Source organism: Palaemon carinicauda, chromosome 45, assembly GCF_036898095.1.
Source record: "Palaemon carinicauda isolate YSFRI2023 chromosome 45, ASM3689809v2, whole genome shotgun sequence".
Taxonomy (NCBI): domain Eukaryota; kingdom Metazoa; phylum Arthropoda; class Malacostraca; order Decapoda; family Palaemonidae; genus Palaemon; species Palaemon carinicauda.
In genome coordinates this window covers 18,670,191-18,697,717 of record NC_090769.1, presented here as the reverse complement: position 1 = coordinate 18,697,717, position 27,527 = coordinate 18,670,191, and the positions used below count along the sequence as shown (strand labels likewise).

At 38.2% G+C, this 27,527-nt stretch overlaps 1 protein-coding gene across 2 annotated transcripts in view; it reads left to right on the top strand.

The window, feature by feature from the left end:
- Positions 1 to 27,527, top strand: part of LOC137634911 (arginine--tRNA ligase, cytoplasmic-like) — a 94,231-nt gene that overhangs the window by 16,609 nt on the left and 50,095 nt on the right. Inside the window, exons 2-5 of one of the 2 annotated variants that reach the window (XM_068367457.1) lie at positions 15,217 to 15,562; positions 23,726 to 23,932; positions 24,075 to 24,212; positions 25,661 to 25,773. In XM_068367457.1, coding sequence (XP_068223558.1) covers positions 15,491 to 15,562; positions 23,726 to 23,932; positions 24,075 to 24,212; positions 25,661 to 25,773 — 530 coding nt within the window. In that variant the 5' untranslated portion in view covers positions 15,217 to 15,490. The remainder of the gene's footprint in view (positions 1 to 15,216; positions 15,563 to 23,725; positions 23,933 to 24,074; positions 24,213 to 25,660; positions 25,774 to 27,527) is intronic. The other variant, XM_068367456.1, reaches the window with a different exon arrangement.

Genomic DNA, 27,527 nt, shown 5'->3' with positions numbered 1-27,527 from the left:
GTAAACGTTCTATTTCTGAAACCTTGTCCGGTCTTTTTGACTACTGTACTACTAGATCTTGGGGCAGATGACAGAGCTGGTACTCTGGATCCTAATATTCCTGGGTTCAATTAAATAAGTGCTCGTAATATATGAATGGCGTGACATGGGGTGTTGGGCAATCTAAAACAAATTGAATGGTTGCTTCATGTTTTTGTATAACTATGACTTTTTGGTTGTTACCCTGTATATCACTCCCCTCGATGTAGTAGGTGATCATGACGAACCTCTTGATAGATATTTATCGACAAAATATCCTATCAGTACATAAATTCCTGTAGAATAGGAAAATATTTAAAGTAGTTCTTTTAAAGCTCCTCCTCCTCCTCCTCCTCCTCCTCCTCCTCCTCCTCCTCTATTCCCTTATGCTAGCCACGACTCTCCTCAAAGGTAAAGTTTGGGTTAATTTGTCAATGCTTTCAATTTTTTATTGTGTATTATTAATTTTCAATATTAAACTTAGCCGGTGATCATATAAGCTGCAACTCTGTTGCTCGACAGAAAAACCTACGGTCAAAATACGCCAGCGATCGCTATGCAGGTGGGGGTGTACATCAACAGCGCCATCTGTCGAGCAGGTACTTAGTACTCCAAGTAAACAAAGAACCAATTTTCTCTCTGTCGGGCTACCGGCAAGACCTACTAATACGCTGTTACTAACTGGATTTGTTTTCACAACTATTTGGTGAAGTACACTATTCTAGTTTTGAGCTTTCGCTATGCAGGTGTTTTATCTTCATCTCAAAACTTGAACTCGTTATGGATAGATTTAATTATGGTGACAAAGAGAGTATGGACTCTCTTTCACTTTTAAATGGCCGACCCTTCCCTTAGACGGAAGTGTGTTTAGGTTTTTAGTAATTTTGCTTAACACGTTATAGATCTATATATTTTATATCTCTCCGCCTTTATTAGGCCTCTTCGATTAACTTTCCATTTATTATAAACATATAAAAATAAATTTTTATGTTTTGTTTATATGCGACCTTTCCTGATAGTAGGCGGTCCTAACTTGAAACCGAAGTTAATCAACGTTGAGCCCGTTATATCGTATTTAGCCTTTAAAGAATTTAAAACTTTTTAAATTTAATGTTTTATGAAAGAATTTCTTTGATAGTCTTCGTACTGTTTTCAAAGATGAACTAACGTTTAGTTTTTTAGACTACGCAGTTGTTGACGTTCAGGACGTTCAACTTGCGCTCTATCGTTACGATAGAGAGAGAGTGTATCACGGTTTCACTTTGCAGTAAGAGTAAATCGATTCTGACGTTTCGTTCATTCTTTCTTAGCTTAAATGTTTTAAATTCTAAATTAAAGGAACTTTTTATTTGGAAAACCTTTCAGTTTTTTCCTTTAGTCAAATAACATGTTTTTTTGACGATATATAATTGGGCTCTTCTCTTAGGTGCGAAATCAAGAGAGAAAGAGAGGGAGAGATAGGACGGAGGGAGAGAGAGGAGAGAAAACGTTCCGTTCAAGCGGGTAACGTTTCTCGTGTTACTCTCCTCCCTAGTCGCTGTACGGGGAAGAAGGTAAAACGTTTCTAGGGTTTTATTCTTGTCCCCAGGCTATGTGCGGTGAGAGATTGTAAACGTAGTTTATTTGAACTAGTGTTTAGTCTCTTTCCCAGCCACTGAATTTTTTATCTTTATATATGTTTTCTGTTTTTTGCTAGTATTAATGAGCTGCATTATACGACTGATTTCGCTATTACTACCTTTTAATGAAGGGTAGAATTGCGTGTTTCAGGTAGAAATCAGTAAAAGTTTCGATTTCAGTGAAATAAGTGCAAAACAGAAAATCGAAGTGATAAAGTGATATGCGCAAAGTGTTACAGTGTTGCGTCCGAGGGTTCGTCTGTTCGTGCCTGTCGTTCACCTAGTCCGGGACCTCTTGCATGCTCCCAAGCCCAGGGGAGAAGTAATGTCGAACGACTTATGGGTTCGTCAGGCCTTGATTAACGAACAGACTTTTCCCTCCGTGGTTTCGGGCGTATCTACCCAAGATCGCCCCACCCACACAAAGACGAGAGAGCCCATTTATTTCTCGTCTGCGGAAGAGGTTTCTCGTAAGAAACCATGGACCAAGGTCTCGCAGCTTATTAAGCGCAAGTCGGTCCCTTCCGCGCAAGTCCAACGGCCCAGTTGTAGCCACTGGGTCAGTTCGGACTCGCTGCAGTCTTCCGACGACTGCTCACCTCCTAAGAGAGGCAAAGCGGTACCGCATCAGGCAGTCACACCGTCTGTTGCCGCACCTGCTCCTGTAGACCCTAAGTGGTCTTTGCTGCAGACCATGCAGTCTCAGTTAACGTCATTGATGCGGGACTTTCGTGCGGAGAAGGTTGACACTGCACCAACCTCTAACCTACAACCAACACGGTTGTGCGTCCTGTGGACGCTGAGGCGACCTTCTGCCGCACTCCAGCTGAGAGAGTCCCGCCACCCATGCGTTCCAGTGTACCCTGCCAGCCGCATGTTGACGTTCAGTAACGCACGGAACCTTCCGTTGACGTTCGCGAGGTACAACAACAGTCTAAGTTGTTTTGTTTTGACGCGGTGCGTCAACCTCCGCATTCTAGAGTTGTTTTGACTGCTCAGTATAGACAGTCAAAGCAGTCTCGAGTGAACTCTGTCCTCACGCACCTGTTGTGGTTGACAGTTCAGTTGTTGACAGTTCACAGACTGTCAAGCAGTTACATGACGTTGCCTTCTGGTCGGCTACTAATGCACCAGTGCTGTATGTCCTCACGCACCTGTTGTGGTTGACAGTTCAGTTGTTGACAGTTCACAGACTGTCAAGCAGTTACATGACGTTGCCTTCTGGTCTGCTACTAATGCACCAGTGAGAGACTCACTGAGATAACCTAGCTTTTATCGGACAAGGTTCCTGTAGATGAGAAAGTGCTGTTCTCCCTCCTACTGATATTCCCTTGAGGACTCTGTCATTTGGAGAGGAGCCTTAAGCTGCTTAGCCTCCTATGGACTTTAATTAAATCATGATGATTTTTTAAGGATCTTCGTCCGGATCTTGTAACTGCTGCTCCTCGTTCGCCTAAACGTCAGAACTTACACTAGGCCTAGCTACTTCGAAGCCGTTGTTGTTAAGCTAGTGCTCTCTCGCTCTCCTAGAGAGTGTTACGTTGGCTAGGCGACTGGTTTTGCACCAGGAGGAGTTTTAGGATACAGCCTTTGATTTCCCTTCTTTTAAACTGGCTTATAGAGCGAGAGTCTGATAGGACACGAGAGAAGTTCTCGGCTTGGGAGTTCATGCCTCTGCCCAGATAGACTTCTCAATTCTGGTAGACTCGCCCTGGCGCCTAGCCAGGAGACGCTCCAAGTTGTTTACAGGTCAACTTCTCAACTTTTGTCGAGCCTTTGAAGTTTTGCTGTACTATTATGTCACACATAACAAGGCTTTCAGGGATGGTAAATGGTTCCGCCTCAGTCGCTAACCCCGTCTGTTGCCACACCTGCTCCCGTAGACCCTAAATGGGCTTTGCTGCAAGACATGCAGTCCAAGCTTGTGTCCTTGATAGAGGACTTAAATGCGGAGAAGAACCTTCTGGCCAACAACCTTCCAACCGGTTGGTTGTGCGCCCTGTTGACGCTGAGGTAACCTACTCGCGTCTGCCAGTTGAGGTGGTTCCTCCTTCTGGCCAACAACCTTCCAACCGGTCGGTTGTGCGCCCTGTTGACGCTGAGGTAACCTACTCGCATCTGCCAGTTGAGGTGGTTCCTCCACCGATGCGACCCAGTGTGGGTTGCCAGTCGCACGTTGACGTTAAGCGACGCTCGGAGGTGGTTGTTGACGTTCAGGACGTTCAACAACCAGCAGAGGTGACTTGTTGTGACGCAGTGCGTCAACCTCAGCAACCCGGTAGGGTGTTGACTGCACAACCCAGACAGTCTAGACAGTTTCGGGTTGACGCTGTACTTCCTCGCGCACCCATGGTTGTTGACAGTTCACAGACTGTGCAGCAGTGCCATGATATTGCGTCCGGCTCCGTCACACATCCACCAGTGCGACCGGATTCATCGAGTCAGACGTTGCCCACTCCGTTGCCGTTTCCTCATCAGTTTCGGATGAGGAACCCTCTGATGAGGACGTTGCTGAACAAGACGATCAGCCCCCAGCCCTGCTATCCATCCAGAAGATGCTGAAGAAGGAACGCTGCCCAGTCAGGCTGTGGATGAGTCTGGTAGGGACACTGTCATCCGTGGATCAATTTGTGTCACTAGGAAGACTACACCTCCGTCCTCTTCTATACCATCTAGCTTTTCACTGGAAAAAGGACAAGACGCTAGAAGCGGTCTCGATCCCGGTTTCCGGAAAGATAAAGTCTAGTCTGACTTGGTGAAAGGACTATATCAACCTTAGAGAGGGTCTTCCCCTGACTGTTCAGACTCCCAACCACGTTCTCTTCTCGGACGCATCGGACGTAGGCTGGGGTGCGACATTAGACGGTAGGGAATGCTCGGGATTATGGAACTCGAGTCAAAGGACAATGCATTTCAACTGCAAGGAGCTACTGGCAGTACGTCTGACCTGGAAAAGCTTCAGGTCTCTCCTTCAAGGCAAAGTGGTGGAGGTGAACTCGGACAACACCACGGCTTTGGCGTACATCTCCAAGCAAGGAGGGACCTACTCTCTGACATTGTACGAGATCGCAAGGGACCTCCTCACCTGGTCAAAAGGTCTAGACATATCACTAGTAACGAGGTTCATCCAAGGCAACTTGAATGTCATGGCAGATTGTCTCAGTCGGAAGGGACAAATAATTCCAACAGAATGGACCCTCCACAAGGATGTATGCAAGAGACTTTGGGCCACCTGGGGCCAGCCAACCATAGATCTCTTCGCAACCTCGATGACCAAGAGGCTCCCAATATTTTGCTCACCAATCCCGGACCCAGCAGCAGTTCATATAGATGCCTTTCTACTAGATTGGTCACATCTAGATCTATATGCATTCCCTCCGTTCAAGATTGTCAACAAGGTACTGCAGAAGTTCGCCTCTCACGAAGGGACAAGGTTGACGCTAGTTGCTTCCCTCTGGCCCGCGAGAGAATGGCTCACCGAGGTACTTCGATGGCTAGTAGACGTTCCCAGAACACTTCCCCTAAGGGTGGACCTTCTACGTCAGCCACGCGTAAAGAAGGTACACCAAGGCCTCCACGCTCTTCGTCTGACTGCCTTCAGACTATCGAAAGACTCTCGAGAGCTAGAGGCTTTTCGAAGGAGGCAGCCAGAGCGATTGCTAGAGCAAGGAGAACATCCACCCTTAGAGTCTACCAATCGAAGTGGGAAATCTTCCGAAACTGGTGCAAGTCAGTATCCGTATCCTCGACCAGTACCTCTGTAACTCAAATAGCTGACTTTCTCTTATATCTGAGGAAAGAACGATCTCTTTCAGCTCCCACTATCAAGGGTTACAGAAGCATGTTGGCATCAGTCTTCCGTCACAGAGGCTTAGATCTTTCCAACAATAAAGATCTACAGGACCTCCTTAAGTCTTTTGAGACCACGAAGGAGCGTCGTTTGGTTACACCTGGTTGGAATTTAGACGTGGTACTAAGATTCCTTATGTCAGACAGGTTCGAACCGCTACAATCAGCCACCCTGAAAGATCTCACCTTAAAGACTCTTTTCCTGATATGCTTAGCCACAGCTAAAAGAGTCAGTGAGATTCATGCCTTCAGCAAGAACATCGGATTCTCATCCGAAACGGCTACATGTTCTACAACTTGGTTTTCTAGCCAAACACGAGCTGCCTTCTCGGCCTTGACCAATATCGTTCGATATTCCAAACTTATCGTATGGTTGGAAATGAACTAGAAAGAGTCTTATGTCCTGTAAGAGCTCTTAAGTTCTATTTAAAAACCTTTACGAGGCCCGTCTGAAGCTTTATGGTGTTCAGTTAAGAATCCATCTTTGCCTATGTCAAAGAATGCTTTATCCTATTTTATCAGACTGTTAATACGAGAAGCTCATTCCCATCTGAATGAGGAAGACCAAGCTTTGCTGAAGGTAAGGACACACGAAGTTAGAGCTGTCGCAACTTCCGTGGCCTTTAAACAAAATAGATTTCTGCAAAGTATAATCGACGCAACCTATTGGAAAAGCAAATCAGTGTTCGCGTCTTTTTATCTTAAGAATGTCCAGTCTCTTTACGAGAACTGCTACACTCTGGGACCATTCGTAGCAACGAGTGCAGTAGTGGGTGAGGGCTCAACCACTACAATTCCCTAATTCCATAACCTTTTTAATCTTTCTCTTGAAATGTTTTATTATTGTTTTTGGGTTGTCCGGAAGGCTAAGAAGCCTTTCGCATCCTACTTGATTTGGCGGGTGGTCAAAGTCATTTCTTGAGAAGCGCCTAGATTAGAGGTTTTGATGAGGTCCTGTTGTATGGGTTGCAACCCTTGATACTTCAGATCCTAGGGGTCGCTCAGCATCCTAAGAGGATCGCGAGGCTCCGTAAGGAAGACGTACTTAAAAAGGCAGAGTAATTGTTCAAGTCGACTTCCTTACCAGGTACTTATTTATTTTATGTTTGTTATTTTGAATAACTGCTAAAATGAAATACAAAATACTTAGCTCATAATAATGTAAACATGTAATGCTGGTCTCTACCCACCCCCCCTGGGTGTGAATCAGCTTATATGATCACCGGCTAAGTTTAATATTGAAAAATGTTATTTTTATTAATAAAATAAATTTTTGAATATACTTACCCGGTGATCATATATTAAAGGACCCTCCCTTCCTCCCCAATAGAGACCCAGTGGACCGAGGAGAAAATTGGTTCTTTGTTTACTTGGAGTACTAAGTACCTGCTCGACAGATTGCGCTGTTGATGTACACCCCCACCTGCATAGCGATCGCTGGGCGTATTTTGACCGTAGGTTTTTCTGTCGAGCAACAGAGTTGCAGCTTATATGATCACCGGGTAAGTATATTCAAAAATTTATTTTATTAATAAAAATAACATTTTACATTCAATTCTGATGTTAGAGGTTATAATTTCTTCTTTAAATAACAAAGGATGGTACGCTCTACTTAAGGTGAGGTTATTGCTGTTATCTGTACTGCTATATTGTCTTGATATTAGACTAGAGGCCTAAGCCTATGGAAGGATAGAAATTTGGAATTTTTTTAGTGTTAAGGGGTAAATGTCAATATCAGCCAGTTTTCAGAGAAGAGCATTATGAAAGTCAGGTGGGTATAGAATAAAATAATAATACTTTTTTTTTTCCGCATGGTTAGCAGTATTGTAGTTCTTATGTTGGAAAATATTAGTTTCTGTAATTTCCTGATAAATGATGTGATGTGCATTTTGTTCCTTTAGAAGTGCACTGTACATGGAGTTCTAGCTGAGAGAGTAGTCCCTGAAAATCTATATAAAGATTTGAAAATACCCTCACTGTATTTATAGGGATAACCATTTTATTTTTTATCTCTCCACTTTGGATGATATCTAATAATATTGGTGCATTTACATCTTGTTTCATAGTTCTAATATTATATCTTTGGGAATAAGAAGTTGTGACACATACCAGTGCTGTGGAAAAGTGAGTGTCACATAGTAAAGAAAAGAAAATGCTCAGTATGATGATAAAATAGGTAGAAAATTATAAAACCTTTCAATAAAGTGGTAGTGAACTCAATTTAATAGTAGGAGTTTTTACATTGATAGGTTCAAATTTTCTACTCCATGGGAGGACTGTTTCATTTATCACAAAATGAAAAGAAGTACTCAAAGGAGGGCTATGCCATTTTTATTAGTTTTTAAAGCTTTTGAAGTTAAATCACTAAAATGTTCATCATCTTCCTGCTACAGAATATAGAATTATTGTAGCTTTGGTGGATTCTCTCTCTCTTTTTTGACCATTTTGAATTATGACCACTAAATTCCAGCATAGAATTTTCATTAACAGTTGGCTCATTTCATAAATGTTACTTGAAATGTTGTTTGCACTTACAAGAGAAGTAAAAGAAACTGATTGTTTGTTGCACAATGTTTTATTAGGCAAAAATAGATTTTTAATGATAATTTTTTTTTTTTTTTTTTTACTCTTGGTGTTCATATTGCCTCTATTTTGAAGCTGTTGAAATGTTGACGCCTTCCTCAAAATTGATGCCTACCCCAAAATAAGATTTTTACTTTCTCTCCTTGCAATATATGTCCCATCTGGGAATTATCACTCCATCTGTTGGTCGAGGACAACTAACTAGTCGATGATGCGTCATAGTCCCTTTGTCCTTTCAGCTCTCGAAGTCGAAAACCCGACTTATTAGTCTCATCACACCATTGATCAGTGAGGTGTACAGTATATGGACATCAGGCTAGTAAAAAATAAAAAAGAAATATCCTGAAAATTCTGTTTATTTTCATGAAACTCCCCTGAAGTTCATATTTCTGAATCACTCACACACTGATGGAGGTGGGTTATTGAAAGAAAATATGGGAAAATAACAATCTAGAATTATCAACCACCCCAGACCCCATTTACTATGTAACCAATTCTAGCCCAAATAAACTCTCAATTACTTAATTTCCTGATTGGATTCCAAACCTATAGTCGCTATCCACATTTTGTAGTAGTCCTTAAGTCATATAGTAATTAAAGCCTTGAACTTTCTTATAGAGAAAAAAAAAGTAGTATTAGGGAACAAAGAACTCTTCTATCTGAGACATGTTCCAACCCATCAATAATAGAAACCATACGAAATGCTATGCTATTAAATATAAGAAATAAGTGGTTATTTATAAGTGCTTAATTCAGCTAGTGGAGGGATATTAGGATCCAGACTATCAGTTCATACTGTCTACCTTGGAAACCAAAGGTACATAAGAGCTGATTGTTTGTGAAAATGCGAGGGTTGCGCAGTATTAATATAACAAGTACCATCAGATTGGTGCACTAGAACCATGAGATAGATAGATGAATATGTGTTAAAAGGGGTGGGAGTATATTTGCTTCTGTGTTTATTATCAAGTTAGTGACAAATGTGTTTATACAGTATGTATGATAATATATAAGTAAGATAAAATCTAAATAATCTACTGTCATAGTAAGGCAATAATGATTTCTTCTTCTTCTTCTTCTTCTTCTTCTTCTTCTTCTTCTTCTTCTTCTTCTTCTTTCTTCTTCTTCTTCTTTCTTCTTCTTCTTCTTCTTCTTCTTCTTCTTCTTCTTCTTCTTCTTCTTCTTCTTCTTCTTCTTCTTCTTCTTCTTCTTCTTCTTCTTCTTCTTCTTCTTCTTCTTCTTCTTCTTCTTCTTCTTCTTCTTCTTCTTCTTCTTCTTCTTCTTCTTCTTCTTCTTCTTCTTCTTCTCTTCTTCTTCTTCTTCTTCTTCTTCTTCTTCTTCTTCTTCTTCTTCTTCTTCTTCTTCTTCTTCTTCTTCTTCTCTTCTTCTTCTTCTTCTTCTTCTTCTTCTTCTTCTTCTTCTTCTTCTTCTTCTTCTTCTTCTTCTTTCTTCTTCTTCTTCTTCTTCTTCTTCTTCTTCTTCTTCTTCTTCTTCTTCTTCTTGCTTCTTCTTCTTCTTCTCTTCTTCTTCTTCTTCCTTCTTCTTTCTTCTTCTTCTTCTTCTTCTTCTTCTTCTTCTTCTTCTTCTTCTTCTTCTTCTTCTTCTTCTTCTTCTTCTTCTTCTTCTTCTTCTTCTTCTTCTTCTTCTTCTTCTTCTTCTTCTTCTTTCTTCTTCTCTTCTTCTTCTTCTTCTTCTTCTCCTCCTCTGTATTATTATTACTAGCAAATCTAAATCCTTAGTTGGAAAAGCAGGATACAGTACTATAAGCCCAAGGGTTCCAACAGGGTAAAATAGCCCAGTGAAGAAAGGAATTATATAAACTATATGAGAAGTAATGAATAATGAACATAAGTAACTTGAGATCAGTAACAACTTTAGAATAGGTCTCACATATATAAACTATGAAGAGAGACTTATGTCAGCCTGTTCAACATAAAAACATTCCCTGCAAGTTTGAACTTCTGAAGTTCCTCCAGGTCAACAGCTTACTTAGGAAGATCATTCCACAATTTTTTGACAGATATAACTTCTAGAATACTGTGTAGTATTGAACCTTGTAATGTAGAAATGCATGACAGTTAGAATTAACTGCATACCTAGTAATATATACAAGAGGGGTACAGTCTGGAATGATCTGAATGCAAAGGGTGGTCAGAATTATGACAAATCTTATGCAACCTGCATAAAGAAGTAAATGAAGGTGGTACCAGAGATTAATATCTAGGTCAGGGATAAGAAATTTAATAGACTGCAAGTTCTTGTTGAACAAATCAAGATGAAATCCAACACCTGTGGACCAGACAGGGGAACAATACTCGAAACGAGGTAGAATGAAGGATTAAGATATTTCTTCAGGATAGATTGATTGCTGAAAATCTTAAAAGACTTTCTCAATAAGCCAAGATTTTTGTGTAATTGGAGAAAGACTGAATGTGTTTCTCAAAAGTAATTTTGTAATCAAGAATCACACCTAAAATTTTAAACGAGTTGTATTAAAGTAAAGAAACATTATCAATGCAGAGATCTGGATGTTGAGGGGCCACTGTCCTTGACCAGCTTACAATCATACTTTGAGTTGTGTTAGGTTCAACTTCATGTCCCATATGTGCACCATGCATTAATATAGCTAGATTTTTTTAAAGGATTCAACAACCCGATCTACATTTGGGATATGGAATTGGTGCAAAAAGAGTAGCATCATCTGTATCTGCATGTTTTCTATGCCAAACCACATACCAGTATGCATTTTGTATACAGTATGAAAAGTAATGAGCCCAGAACACTACCCAGAGTTATATTGAATATTACATTCCTATACTCACTATGGTGCTCATCAACTTGAAAATTCAATAATGATGCTAAGAAAAGACCTCCCACTCCTAACTGTTTGAGTTTGAAAACAAGGGCCTTATGATTAACACGATGAAAGGCAGAACTAGAATTATGGTCAATCACACAAACTTCTTGACCACAATCAAGGGATTTCTGTGCAGCATTGGAAATTGTACGAAGGATATCACATGCTCCAAGGCCTTTACAAAAGCCAAATTGCAAATTAGGAATCAGATTATTACCTTCATTATACGTGTTTAGACGTTTTGCTTAAATATGTTAAAAAAAACTACAGTACTGTATAGATATGAGAGTTATGGAACGTGGGCAGTAATCAACGTTAACGTTTTGCTAAAATATGTTAAAAAAAAACTTCAGTATAGATAATATGGGAGTTATGGAAAGTTAGCAGTAATCAGTGGGGCTAGAGCTACTACAAACACATTTACCTAATGGAGTAACATTATCAATTCTCCAAGTGCACAAAGAACCTCCTCTTACTAACTTGTGTAAAATAACAGACAACTTAGGAATTAAAAAATCAGCAGTTTATAAAAATCAAAGGAAAAATACCATTTGGGTCTACACCTCCATTTATCAAGGTCCATTAAGTGCGTTTTGATTTTATGGGACCGAGAAGCCAAACTAGTTAGTTTCGCCTTGGGAAAAGAGGAATGAGGACGATTTAGTTTCTCATTACAGTACTCTGCTTACTGTCAAACACATTAGCCAAAAAGGTTTCCTTTTTTCATTTGGACTAATTGACAGAGCCATCTGGTTCAAGTAAAGGAGGAACTGTTAAATCTACACCTTAGTGCAGATTTAAGGATAGCCCTCCATTTATGTTTTGGGGTTATAGCAGGAAGGGTTTCCTTTATGATAAACTTGTACAGTATTCTTTTTCACCGGAATCATAAACTGTCTGAACAACGACTCTTAGCAGAGTACTCTAGTTATTTTAAGTCAAATCTGATCTGTTATCCATCCAAAGTTAATAGGCCTCCTGTTTCTTCAAATAAGCAGATCTACAATCATTATTGAACCAAGTTTTCTCTTGCACTTGGTATTCTAAATACTAGAAGTGAGATGTCTGTCACATAAGTTGACCATATTCTCATTCAAAAGACGAGAGGCTCAACTCTTATATACAATTGTGACCAATTCAGATGCAAAAGAACACTCAAAATGTTATTCCAGTCTGCTTCGGATTTTAGCAGTATATATGTTACATGAGTATGACACATCTAGTACAGGTTGCTCAGTCTTGATTATTGGTGAAACCAAAGCATGATCAGATGTCCCAACTGGAGAACCAACCTTTCTTGCTATAACACCAGGTCATCTACTTGTCATCTTCCGAGCGAAGACAGTTATCCAGCAATCTTCTTCCTTGGGAATTCATTCTGATATGTCTCTCAGAGACAGTGGGTAATGAAAATGAGGAGAGACTGCTGTCCTTAGATTGCTCTTTGTCCTTCATAAATGTCCTAACAAGGTCTTGTTTAAGAATCCAATGGTCTTCTTTCTTTAGACGAGTCATTCGCTAGGCATTGCACACCTCATTGTCTCAAGGGAGAGCATCAAGAGCTCACAGTATTAGGGTTATGGCTACTTCTGAATGGTTTTGGACTAACACGTCGATGTCTTTCATCCTGGAGACCGCAATGTGGAGCTCCAACTCTGTTTTTACCTCATCTAAAAGATGTAGGTCTCATTGTGATGGCAGCTGGGGTTGTTGCTTATCCAATGTGATCGTTGTTCCTTCTATTTGCTATTTGCTGAAGATGGCTGGGGAGACACAAGTATGATGTCATACCTTCATCATGCTCCAACAATCGAAGCCTTTTAATGGAAGTGATACTTGGAGAGTTACAGATTGTACTGTGCAAGTCCTCATGCGTGAACAGTAGAATCCCTTCAACAGAAGTGATACCTTAGAGAGCCTAGATTGTTAAATGCAGGATGCCATGTACTGTACCACCAATCAAACCCTTTCAGACTAAGTGATAGCTTTGGGGTTACTACATGGTTGAGTACGGGACCTCTCCCACAACGTCGTAAGTGTCCAAAACAGAACCAAACATTTGGGAGAGGACTACTTCTGTACACCTGTGGCTTCATCAACAGAACAATCATAGAAAATGCTTAGACATTAGCTCCCTTTGGACTCAACCCTGATATGGCAACTGATTGACGAGCTGACGATCATGCTGTGACACACCACAGCATCAGTCAAACAAGGTAAGCCACTGTTCATGTAACCTTTACTATCAGTGAGCAGAGCAGAAATCGTTCATTCCTATATTGGCAGATGATCAGAAGTAGTGATACCTGATAGTGAGACAGTCTACTATCCTGTGCAAATGCAGGATGGATATTACTCAAGTCCTGAGTGTTTTGAGCTGGCTGATTGCTCTTTTTGGAAACAAGTTGGCGACCAAAACAAACATGGTGGCATGACAGTTAGCAGATGACATGCTATGTATGTCCGCCAGTTTATTAAATTAGTGTAATCATACAGTTCTATCATTAACATGAACGTTGATTAAATTCACTGATATATGATTACATTTTGTATCATTTGGGACTTACTGTTTGTATTATACTTATGATAATGGATTACACACACACACACACACACAGAGTGTGAGTATGTGTGTGTCAGCATCTTTTTACATCGCTGTGAAAATATCAGAATCTTTCCCTATCGCTGATCACGTTCAACAATGATTTTATTGTGCATTTTATATTAATCATATACAAAACTAGGGGTGAATGGAGTTTGTTGGGACAGGCATGAACTTTCTTATTAATTTGTCAAATAAATTTTATTTATGGGGAAAAGGTTGTTTAGCTTAGTCTGAAATGCAGTCATATGAAGTTAATTTTACTATTTACAAAATATGATTTAGAAGCCGGATGGGAAACAAATACAGGATTGAGACTTAGTCATAGGGTACGCTAAGGATATAGCAGTCTAAGGGGGCATTACAAGGTGGACATAGCCCAACCCTGTAGTTAAGGATATGGCTCCTTGGTTAGGTTAGGTATCGAATCTTAGGTTAGGTGGTGTTCTTTTGTTTGTTTCCATTTTAAAATTTGTTTTTCAGTCATAACTTTTGCAATTTTGCACCTGGTTTGTCCCAACCAGTTACAAAGGTTCCCAAAACCATATTATGGTTTAGAGCCTCTTTTAATAATGTTAATTGATAAAATATTATTATAGTATGGGTATTACAGTATATGTCATGACCAACATATAGTTAGGTATTGCCGATGAAGTTCCTGTCTATGTTTGTTTCATCATTACTTATTTATTATTATTAGTAATACTTTAGTATCATACAGGAGAGTACCAGTAGTATACAGTATACAATACTTGTAATTTTTAAACTCTGCATTTTAGATAAGTGCAGCATATTAAAATGCTTCAAGTTTAAGAGGAGGAGAGAGGTGGGGATGTTAATATTGCCAGTATAAGATTATAATGTGCTGTATTATATTGGATTGTTTAGAAGTAAATAACAGTGGACTAGGTGTGACTATACTGTACTTAAAAAGATATATTTTTTTAACAAAATGTCACCAACCTAATTATTAAATAAGTGGAAATTGAATAAAAAAGCGAATGACATCTTGCGGATACTGTTTGCCAGGTTATTTCCTATATTTTAGAAATATTCAATAAATTGATATATCTGAACAGAATTCATTATGGTAATCAATAATGCAAATTTAGTAATTTCTCAGAATAATTTGTAATTACCGTGATGATATATTCATACCTAAACAGATACAAAGTATGTCAAGATTACAAATTTCTCTTCTAAAATCCACTTCAAAAGACATAATGTCTAGTTAATTCCTCATTTATTATTCTGTATTCTAAGATCTTACTTTGGTTACACTTGCAATGTGTTTAAGAAAATTAACGATCATGAACAAGGTTAGACAATTCATTACTTGTTCTAAAAATGAAAAGATTTCAACACTAAATGGGAGCTGAATAAGAAAATTACCTTGCACTTGAGAAAATAATCTAATGATTTGTCTTCAAAATCATCGACTGCCAGATGGCATGATAATTCCCAGAAGGGAGGCGTTTATCAAGGAGAGAAATGGGAAATTGTTATTTTGCAGTAGTTATTTACATTTAAACAGTTTCAAGATAGAATCAATATCAACATTGGCGAGTTTCATAAAAATATTTGATTTATACAAGAAACTTTAAACACATGATGTACATACAATGAAAATGTATTTAAAGCTTTTATAAAAGTTCTTGGCTCTGAAATGGCTGTATGTTTTATTGCAGAGTTGTGGTGCTGTCTCAGCAAAGCCAGACTTGGGAAATTAATGTGGAATACAAAGGAACTTTAAAATAGAAAACTAAATAACCTTAAAATATTGAAAAGTGTTAGCGGTATGAAAAATCTATTCAAAATATTGGTATTGAATGATATCCTATAAAGATAAATTTACTTTCATTGCAAGTTGACATCAATGTGAGAAGAATTGCTAAGTTGTGGTTTCGTGTGAAATGATCCTCTTTCCCTCTAGTCATTGATGGATAACAGTGGATTTTGACAATGTCAGACTTCCCATGCAAGAAACTATGCACTCGAGGTGGTGGAAATCCTCATCATTTAACGTCAACTCGGGTATGAATTAATACAGTAATTAAATGTTTGTAATTAGTCATGTTCTTAAAGCATATGGATATAATAAATTATTTTGACATTTCTGCTTATAATAGATACTGTAAAATTATTTTGTTATACTAATGCAATTTTATTTGCTTGTTCAGTATAGATGTGGAAAGTAAATTTAATTTGGGGGCTCATTTCAACCAAATTTAAAAAGGTCAACTTAATTTTTAATAGCTTTTTAAGTTATAATCATAGTAGCCTCTCCTTTGTATATTGCGTAACATTATTTACCTATGATTCTTACGTTGTCCTCTAGTCACCTTTACCAATTATAGTATTCCTTATGTAGGCATTTGGAGCCTTTTCTTCATCCAGAAGTTCATGGATCTATTTTCAAGTTCCCTTTGGTTTTCTGTCACACGTTTCTCCTTCAAAGTTTTGCTTCATTCATATACAGTATATAACTTTATGCCAGCCCTGTGGAGGGTTAGGCAATGTGACATTGATAATGATGATATTGACGGTACTGTTTCTGTAGAAGAGTGTAGTACCTTAAATACACACTATGTATAACAATATTCAATGAAAATTTTTTGAATCATTCAGTCATCATTTAATTATAAAGTTATGTATGCAGTATTTTGAAGAACTGAATAAAATAATAATTTTCTTGCTCCTTTTACTTTCTTTCCTTTGATTTATTTTTTATTTTCTTATTTTATGCTATAGATGTATACAGTAGTAATCTATGTACAGGGTGACACAAAAAAAAACGGTCATCGCCAAAAAACGAATAACTTCCAAAATTTTATTTAGATCGACACAAAACTTTAGGTACATTAGGTCAAGCCTGTGTAGGAGACATCTCCAAAGTCTCAGGTCTGTACAACAAAAACTCTTTGTTTCACTGGCTCTCCAAACTTTGCTCCAAATGAGCTTCCCGGCGCTGCAGGCACATTCAGATCTGGCGGGCAAAATTCTTGATGACCCTCCCGCATTCCTCCCTTGGGATCACTCTTATTGCTGCTGTGATTGCTGCCTTCAGGTCAGGGACAGTCTGGGGGCTGTTTCCGTATACGCTGTCCTTAAGGTATCCCCAGAGATAAAAATCTGGGGGGTTCAGGTCCGGTGAATGCGGCGACCACTCGGGGACACACCTGCGGCTGATCAGTCAGTCAGGGAAACGCTGCTGTAGCCATGCTAATGATTCATTTGAAGTGTGGGGGTTGGCACCATCCTGCTGGAACCACTGGAGGACCCTGACGACTCCTCTCCGTCGAACAAGTGCTGTCCAGAACTTGCCAAGCACCTGGACATATCGCTCGGTGTTGATTTTCACAGACCACTCCTTGTCGTCCTCGAACCAGAATGGTTTGGAGGTGGCGACCCAGGCAGTGCACTTCGCCAAGTGTAATGGCCTTTGCAGACAGTGCTCAGGGGGTGTGCTACCCCAGAAGATATTGTTCTTCGAGTTCACGTGACCTTACTATAGAAAATGTTCCTCGTCCGAAAACCAGACATTGTTAAGGAAGTCTGGCACAGCTTCAATCTTGTCGCAAAACCACTGGCACATGATCACTCACTTCCTCATGTCGTCAGGTGTAAGCTTGTGTTTAAGGATAAGGATACAGGTGGAGATCTGCGTTCAAAATTCTCCGCACGGACTCCCGATTGATTCCAAGCTCCTGACTTCACCGTCGCACAGACTTGCTTGGACTGCGGACGACAGGGTCTCTGACTGCAGCAATGTTGTGTGGTGTCCTTGATGATTTCGGTCGTTCAGAATGTGATTGTATGTTAGTGTCTTTACCATTGAGGTTATGCACAGTCCCATGGGTTCTGAACTTGTTGACCCATCTGTAGATCATTGAGTGGACAGGAAATTCTTGACATCTGAACCGTACTTTGAATTGCAATTGAGCTGCGTGGATAGACTTCAACCGAAAATATGCCTCAACTATAAATGTCTTTTCCTCAGTAGTCCATGGCATCTCGAAGGTCGAATTTGGTAGACTCTTAGAACATTAATTTTTCTTGATAAATCTGAAAAATAAATGGAATTGATTATTTATTTCAAAAGTTATTCAAGTTTAGGTGATAGTTTTTTTTTGTGTCACCCTGTATATCTATGCAATTACCCTTATATTCATATTGCTTCATACTCTCAAAGCTAACTTGTATCAACGCTACCCTGTAAAATTAAAAATTTCCTGTTTACTTACGTTCAAGAGACTTATGCCTCTCACCCAACAATGCGACATCTGGTGACTAATGGAAACAACCTCTGTTGGTAAAGCCACACCCCCTTGTCTCTAATCTACTCCTAGTTGGCAACTTCTACAGTTGTACCTGCTTGGTCTAGATGGAAAATTCTTGTAGTATAGTTTTTGAGATGTCTTTTGGATTTGTTTGTAATTACTGTGTAGATTGTTTAAGGGAATTATATCTGGGCAATAGTGATCCTCATTTCGTTCTCTTTTTGTTTTATATCATGGATAGTACTGTGATTTGGATACAGTCACTCATCTCTGATTGCAGATTTCGTCATCGCTGTTTTGAGTCTTCGCGTACTTTGCAGGCATAAATTCGTTTAGGATTCCCACACCGTGCGCCTTTCATTTTCTCTGCTTCTCCTTTCTTTTCACCTATCCAATTATACTGTATATTACTGTTGTAATAACATAATACTGTCCAGTACATTATAGCATTAATAATGACCTGATAATTATACAAAGACAAAGGTTTCTATTTGGGTGAGAACAACTTGTAACCCAGGGTACTACTGTGCCTAAGTAATGAAAAGGATTTACAATACAAACACAGTAGGGAGGAATTAGTTATACTGTAACATTAGTTGTAACTGTTTTGTATTGAGGCACCAGACTAGAGGTATGGCTTCTGTAATTAGGAATATTTTTGTAAGTACAGTACAGTATTTGAATTTCTTATCTTTTTTGACCATGACCCACTTTCATCAGTGTTGGAGTAGTCATTATGAATATCAGGGAATGTTAATAGAAATAAATTAAATTTTAATAACATTTATTTCTATATTCTCCTGATGTTCATATGAATGCACACCCTCCTCCCCAATGACTGATGAAGTCAAAAGGATGGGGTTTTAGTTTCAACTTCAAGACAGTAGACAAGGTAGTTGTGACCTTGTCGCATAGGGGTTGGTGCCATTAGTTACCAGATGTCACATTGGTGGGCAAGAAGCGTAAATCTCTCGAAGGGAAAAAACAAAAATGTTTTGTCGTATGGGGTAGCGTCAGTATACTGTTTTGGAGAACAAGGCAATATGAATATCAGGTGAGTATAGAAATAAATTTTTTTATTATAATTCTCCTTTTTCTAATGCTATACTAAATGCAAACTTTTTTTTTTATATTTATAAAGCACTTAAGCTTTAATGCTGGTTCAAGGAGAAGTAAACCACGTGTTAGCTAGAACTAATAAACTCATAGTTAGCCAAATATTGTTCTTTCCAATTTTGTTTTTTCTTTATTTTGAAGTAATGTACGTAAGAAAGTACTTATGTTCATGTTCATCACATGCTTGCTTTTTTTACCATTTGATTATTTTCCTATTGATTTTTCTGTATACTGTATATGGGTTGTTCCTATATGGATACAAACCTTTGTCCTTTAATAGGAGTACGATTTCAGCGCATCTGGAACTCAGCTGTTGAAATTTATAACAAGATGTCGGTACTGTAGTTACTGACGGGTAGTTGGGGAAGCACTGCCCCCTTGCCAGCTCACGCAGGAGCCACTATGACTTTAGCTGCTGAAAAGTAGACATACGCTTGGTCAAATAACTTGGCTTATTAATCCTTTTTCTTAATTTTCTATTTAATTTGAGTGTACCTGTTATGGAGAAACCATGTGTGAGGTACGTTCTTGGCCTGGAATTCTCAGAAACCGTGGGACTTTCTTAAGAACGCTAAATGTGGATTCCCATTCTTTGTTTTGCTTGCAGGGGACATGACTGTATGCAGTCCTCCTCTTGTGAGGAGTGTAGGGAGTGGTGGTTGTTGTTCCAGTGGCAGGAGTTCGGTAAGAAGAGCAAAAGAAAACTAAGCGATATTCTTCTAACAGTTCTATTGCTACGGCAAAGAAATCCTCTCGTTATCTTTCTTCCCCTCTGGGAACTCAAGCTTACAACCCTTCTCTGTTACCTTCCTTGGAGAATATGAAGAGGGAAGACAATGATAATCTAACCCTCGTGCAAGCTCAGTGTGAGGTGGTGATTTTGGCTTTCCTGAGAGGAGCAGATATTTCTTCTGCTCTTGGCAAATCTAATAAAACGGTTTTAGGTGACACTATGAGCAACGATGGCCTAAAGACATTATGGCTGTCCTTAGGACAAGAAGGTATTCCTTATAGAGAGACTCTTACAAGCCTTAGTACTATCCAAGCTCTATCCTCAGCTGTGCGTGAGCACATACTCCCCTTTAAATGCGCACACTTGCAATTAATGCACATTTCTTTGTTAGATCTTATACCTCAGTCCATATGTATGCTCAAGATTTTGATCAAATCTCTCCTAGAAAGCAGTCGACTTGTATCGCCTCCCCCTCTGTGCTTACGCGCCACCTAGAAGTAAAACAGTCATCGGTTCATGTGTGCCCTCTACTGAGAGAGCATTATCTTATTTGCGAGCAAGAAGATTTTCTGGTGCGCTAATACACTCATCAAGATGAGTATTCTGTTCACTGCTGATCTTCTCTTGACAGTGCACTAGCCTATAAGAATGTGCTTCACTGAGCATTCCAAGACCCTTTCTTTGGTAATTTTGAGATCACCCCTTGGTGCTCAAAAGACAGACAAGGACTTAGAGATAGAACTTATGTGCTCTTCTTGTCATGCTCTAGCACAATCATCTTTACATGCGCAAGACTTGAATACGTAGGGCTTCAAACTAAAAATATTCCAGTTAAAATCCAACACATCGATAACAATAAACAGTGGTCTCTCACACTGAATTGCAGTACAACAATTGCTTCCTCAGTACACTGCTGGTTTATAAATATATTACCTGTAAATCTATATTGCAGACTTCTCTTTATGCCGTGGGTTTCTGAGGGCAGATAAGTTTTTTATTTTTCATATATTTTTGTTAAAAATAGTAATATTCACTTAGCACTTGCGACCTTGTAAATTGTTGAGCCCCCAAATTTTTCCCTATAAAAAGTTATTTTATCATGTATCTCCTGTATCATGCAAGTTCGTCGGTTGAGACCAGATTGTAATAAACTAACATTTTTCTCCACCTCTTTATTCCAACTTCATGTTCAACTAGTTAAAAACCAAAAGACAAAGATAAAAGCTGTTTTGTTGTGAACAACCAATTTAGATAACCGCTGTTTTGCTTGTATTTCAACTTGCTTACTGTAGTAAACAATCAACTGTATTGTAATTGTTACAAATGATGTTAAGTAGAATATGACTGATATGTTTGTACATAAAAATTTTTTTGGTTTTTGAAAAGGTAAACCAAATTGCACAAAAACAACTTAAAATTTGGAAGAAAAAGGCAATATTTTCCTAAGCTTCATAATCAAGCACCGCAAAGATAAAGACTATTAAAATTATCGTGCATCAGTAACAGGGATGAAACAACTCTAAATTTCAATATACCATTAATGTTGACTAAATAATATATGAAAAATATTTTTACTCAAATCTACTCATTTTTATATGGTAAAATAAAAATGATAGTTCAAGTAATAATACTGTTTTAGCAAGAGAAAAAAATAATAGTTTATTTGTTTTCTTTAATCAGCTGATTTGGAAAGCATAGACAGGATCAGGAGCTAACCAGAAACTCTCTTTTAGGAATATTTCTCACTTGAGATACTTGAGGATACCTCATAGAGATTTTCACAGGCAGAGGCAATTAATGATGGAATCAACCATCTAATGAGTGTTATCATCAGGAAACAAAATCTCCACTTTGTTCTTCTTTGGATAGTCTCGAAACCCAAAGGAAGGATACCAAGGGATCTGTCATCTCAAGACAATAATCCTTGAAGATTAACCTTGGATGAGAGTTCCTCTGGAGACCAGGTAGATGACCATCACTAATGGGTAGACAAAAAGAGTCATTATTCCAGAGATCGTCTCGAAGCAATGGCGAGAGCCCTTCAGAGGTGCAAGCTTCCACCTTGTCGCTCAAGGCAGACACAGGAGCGAAGGGAACCTCAAGGTCTACGTAGAGGAGCAGAGACGACGACGACGACAAGCTGGAATATCAACCGGGCAAGGTTCTAGGACCCGAAATAAGTACTAGAATCTAAAAATTTGGGGAAGAATCAGCTGCACCGAAAGGTGAAAATTCAGATACAATCCCGGTTACCCCAGATACGGGCTCTGCTGTAGCGGGTGCAGAAGAAACAGAACTAACTCATCACAAGTTGACTCTTCACAGAGTAAATGCAGATGGTAGTACATCTACTGAAACCAGTCCCTTGATAAATAAATTCACAGCAGATCCCATGCAAAGTTGTAAACAAATCGGAAAACCAGTAAGTAATGTGTTGGTTCATCCTCCTGAACATGAAGATGGGAATGAAGAAAATGCAGGAAGATTCCAAATGTAATTACAGTAGGTATCTCCCTTTCAAGCCTTATGTTACTTTATTGCTGAAAAATAACCTTATAACAGAATTAAGGTAAATTTTGATACTTATTCTTCCAAGTCTTCTGCTTGGACAGCTACAGCTCAGACTATTTATACCCCTTAGTTCTCCCATTTTATTGTGGATAGAATCGATGAATTTTTAAGTCAAATATAATGAAAGGCTGGTATTTCTGGTTCTTGTTTAATGTTGAAGTCTTCTATACCTCATAAACATTCTGACTTGTAATAAGATTAATTAGTTACCTAATCTAGTTTCTAGCTTAGGATATAATTTCCTGTCTTGAACCAATCCTTAGTGCTAATAAACAAAAACCTTTAAATGCAGGGTTTGTAAGCCGGTTTACCAAAGAAATGCTGTTTGTGGATAATAAGTACGAAGTGTTCTTGATAGACTCTTTTACAGATTCTGTAATATTACTTTTTTGTAGTTTTATAAAAGATAAATTCACAGGCCATCAAAATTTTAATTTGATTAGATAAAACTTTCAGATGGGGTTTCCAAAGTTGTATCATCCTTTGTGTGTTTTACGGTTAATAGAAGAGAAAAAATATGTACCTTTATTGTGGAGACAGTTTCTAAGGTGCATTAATTAATTTCTTCCCATTTTTGGGGGGTTCTGCTTTGGACGTAGACAGGATTGACAAAGTGATTGTTCAAGTGGACTCTGATGCTTTGAGGTCTTTTTCTAGGAATACCCAAGTTTCAGCATTTTAAGCCAACAGCGTCAATATCCTCAGAACTAACTGTCGTAAGCAAAACTACAGGAATACTAAGAATGCAATTGTCCTAATTGAAATTAGAACAAATTGAAGACAACCAATTGATTGTGCAAGTGCACACTCCAGATTTCATGGAGCCTATAGTTATGAAAGCTGCCGACAACCACATTTTGGGAATACTTATTCCAGTGTACCTAGAAATGCTCCTTAAACACAAAGGTGCTGAAAATGTTTTTCTCCAAGCTCTTTTGTGCTGTCTCATCTGCATCAGCTTCAACATGCTGAGTAATGGGTTGCCCTCACTTGAGGGGATGACTCAGAATTACGTAAATCTTTAATTGACTTTATCCACCACACAGGAGTGTCGCATCAGAAATTTTTGTGAAACATGAAAAAAAAACTTTTTCTCTTTTTACTCCTGATTTATATCTACTGTGCTACAGTATTTGCGTCCACTATACTATTTGTTTGGGGTACTCTACATATTAATATTTATTTATTTATTTTATTTTATTTTTTTTTTTTTGTACAGTACAACTTAATCTTGTTCAAAGATCAACTTACATCTTGTTCAGTCATAATGAAGATGTACTAATTGTGATTTGGGGTTTCTATTCCAAATTGTTGAAGATACTTTATTTGAATAAAATTTCTAAGACATTGAAATAGGTGATGGATGAGAAGAATGATAGAAATAAGTTATCCATAAGTTTTTCACCGGTATTGTTTTTGTGCACGAATGTTTGTTTTAACCATTGATTTATGTGAGCTAATTACATTGTCTGTATAATTATTTCTTCAATTTTGCAGAATATAGAATCATTAGGAGGTGATACTAGTAGTTGTACATCGAATGTAGATTTTTCACATCACATGTGCAACATACTGGGCCATCTAGAAGAGGTCTTCACTTCTGCAATATTGAAAGTGTTCCCTGACGTTAAAAATCCTGTTGTTCAAATCCAAGTATCTAAACATGCAGATTACCAGTGTAATGCTGCTTTGGCCCTAGGAAAAGTAAGTAGACAAGTTATTGTCTTCTGGGAAAGGTTCTGACTGAATTTTTTTATTTTTTTTCTTAAACTGAAAACATTTATAATTATTTAGAGGATATATTACTTTATGGAAGCATTAATTTTTCAACTTGTTTCTCTTACAGACTTTGAAGAAAAATCCAAGAGAAGTTGGGGAGACTGTATTAAAAAGTGTAGCAGATGATCCTGTTATATCAAAATTGGATCTCTCTGGTCCAGGTTTTATTAATATTTATTTGGACCAAAACTTCATTAGGCAACAGGTAAGTAAATATTTTTAGTATCTTAGAGAAGTTATTCCTTGTAGTATTATGGGAATTTATTATTTATTTGATCATAGAAATCGTCGTCATCTCCTACGCCTATTGATGCAAAGGGCCTCTGTTAGATTTCGCCAGTCGTCTCTATCTTGAGCTTTTAATTCAATACTTCTCCATTCATCATCTCCTACTTCGCACTTCATAGTCTTCAGCCATGTAGGCCTGGGTCTTCCAACTCTGCTAGTGCCTTGTGGAGCCCAGCTGAACATTTGGTGAACAAATCTCTCTTTGGGAGTGTGAAGAGCATGCCCAAACCATCTCCATCTACTCCACATCATGATCTCATCCACTTATGGCACTCGAGTAATCTCTTATAGTTTCATTTCTGATCCTATCCTGCCATTTAACTCCCAATATCCTTCTAAGGGTTTTCTTCTTAAATCTACTAAATCTATTGGAAATTGTTTCATTGTCATATCATGACTCCTGTCCATAGAGTAACACCGATCTCACTAAACTAATATATAGTCTGATTTTTATATGTAATTTCAGGCGATTTGATTTCCAAATTTTACTTGAAACTAGCCATTGTCTGATTTGCTTTTTTCAATCTTTCACTAAACTCTACTTCTAAAAACCCTGTATGGTAGATCATTGTTCCTAAATACTTGAATAATTATACCTCATTAATCCTTTCTCCTTCCAATGATATTTCATCTTCCATTGAATTCTCCATTTTCAGTATCTCTGCCTTTCTTTTATTTATCTTCATCCCAACCATGTGTGATATTTCATGCATTCTGGTAAGCAAGCATTGCAAATTCTGTGGTGTTCTGCTAACAAGGACTGCATCATCAGCATACTCTAGGCCTGCTAAATTCCTATCACCATTCCAGTCCAATCCTTTTCGACCATCTCTGACTGTTCTATGCATTACAAAATCCATGAGGAGGATAAACAACATAGGTGACAACACATTCCCTTGGAGTACTCCGCTGTTCACTGGAAATTAATTTGATAAGACTCCATTAACATTAACTTTGCACATGCTATGCTCATGAACAGACTTAATCAAATTTACATATATAAGAGGAATTCCATAATAATGTAGGACTCTCCACAAAATTCAGTGTGTTTGAAGTTGAAGCAGGAAATTTAAAAAGAACAGTTGAAGAATCATGGTAGTTAGACATGATTATTAATTACATAGTGTCTGATTTAATAATTTGGAATCAATATATACTGTGCTAGGCGGTATATCTTAGCAGTATTGAATTAAAAAGTCAAGATAGAGACAACTGGCGAAATCTAACCAAGGTCCTTTGCGTCAATAGGCGTTGGAGGAGATGATGATAATGATGATATAAAAAATAATAATATTTGATAGGATAGTAATTTTAGAATAAACATGTTTGTGATTAACAAGTTTAACTATGGTCTCTCTCATTTAGGTGAGCAATATTGTCCTCAATGGTGTCACTCCTCCTCCAACAGCACCGAAGCGAGTAGTTGTAGATTTTTCATCACCTAACATTGCTAAAGAAATGCATGTTGGTCATCTCAGGTACGTTGAAATTCTAAGCCATAAGTTTAATGTAAATGTAAGCTAAAAGTTATGTGAATCTGCTTTATGTATATTCTTCAATTTTTTGCCATTCTTCAACAATAATGACTTCACCACAAATAACAAAAATGAAACCTTATTTGGATTACCATTATATGTTAATTCACCTACTAAAAGTATATGGAATTTTTAATGTCATCTGTTTTTTCATACTCTTAAGTTTGTTTATGGTAGACCTCACATGAGTTAAGGAAAACAGAAGAGGCAGAAGAGAACATATTTCCTATGTAACCTGATAAAGGAAAATGGCAATAGAAATTTTTATGATGATTATAATAGAAATAAGTTGATTTATGTGGTGTTTATTCAAGGAATGAGAAGTTACAATGGGTTTCTCTTTAACATCCCAGCAGTGCTGACATTCTTTAAAACTGAAATTATACAAAATGAAACATTATATCTCAGAATCTCCTCTGATGTTCATATTTCTTCTCAATAAGTCCAGTTTAATCAACGTATACCCATAAGATTGTAGAATGTAAAAATTTTCCCATTTAAATAGATACATGCTCTTAACAAAGGAATGGAATCTGGTATTATAGTATTTGAAAGGGGACAAGATGTGAACCAGTGGAAAATCTATCGCATAAGTATTTCACAATCAAAATACTATTTCTGTTGGTTCTAATGTCGGGTAAACGCATAAGTGAATTACAATTGTTGTCAGTCATGGTAGGCTTTGGGGAATGCAATATGCTCTTGTCTCTTTTACTTTCCTTCAGAACTAAAACCTTTATGATTTTAAGACTATAGTCTACATCAGTTTTGTCATATCACTTTACTAAAACAGGATGAAGACAGTTTAGTAGAAAATTGTTTTCTTTGTCCATTAGGAGCAATACAGATGTACTTAGACAAAACGAAAGGTATTATAGGAAACGTCGCTGATTTGCTCTGTGGGGTGGGGGTCCCTAATTGCCTATTAACAAAAAAAATGCTGACATTCTCATTTAAAAATTTGATTTCAGAAGCTCTCTAGGAATTAGATCCAGAAATTCTAACATACTTTAAAGTGAAGGTACATGATATTAGGAGTGCAGGTACTTCACTAAACTTTTGCAGAAGTCTTTCTTTGGACAAGGTTTTAGCAACAGCTCAATGACGTACCAGGTCAGTTTTTGCCAAACATTATCTTAAAGAAGCATAGTTTGCTCATTAAGACTATTGAGCTCCATGTCCATTGTGGCTGCAGAGGATGTGATCTAAGTAATTTTGAGTTCAGTTGATTTATTAGTCAGTGATCTGTGAATATGGGGTTGTATTTAATTTTTGATTATTCCAACACGGTTACTTACCTAGAACTACCTTCTTAGGAGTTACTGGTAACTCTACCTAACCGACCACCTTTTTGTATAGTTTACCCTCTTTCCGTTTTCTACAGGGTCAACCTCAGGCAGTGTGGTATGTGCCCTGAGGCGACCCGGGGTCGGGAAGCGTGCTAGCTCAGGTCGTCGAATCGTCAGTAAGTTTCTGGTCGCGACGTGATCAACATCTCGCCGCGCTCTCTCTTACCTTGTGCGACCCTTTGTGTCCCCCGATCCTTTGTGCTTACTGCGTGTTACCCACGTGTTTCCCTTTCCCTTTCCCTTTGCATCCTTGTGTCTCTTGGTGTGTTAGCGTTGTGTTATGGAGCATCCTCGTCGTTGCCCTGGGCCTGTGGCTGGGAAGTCTTGCCGGGCTTTCCTTTCCAAACC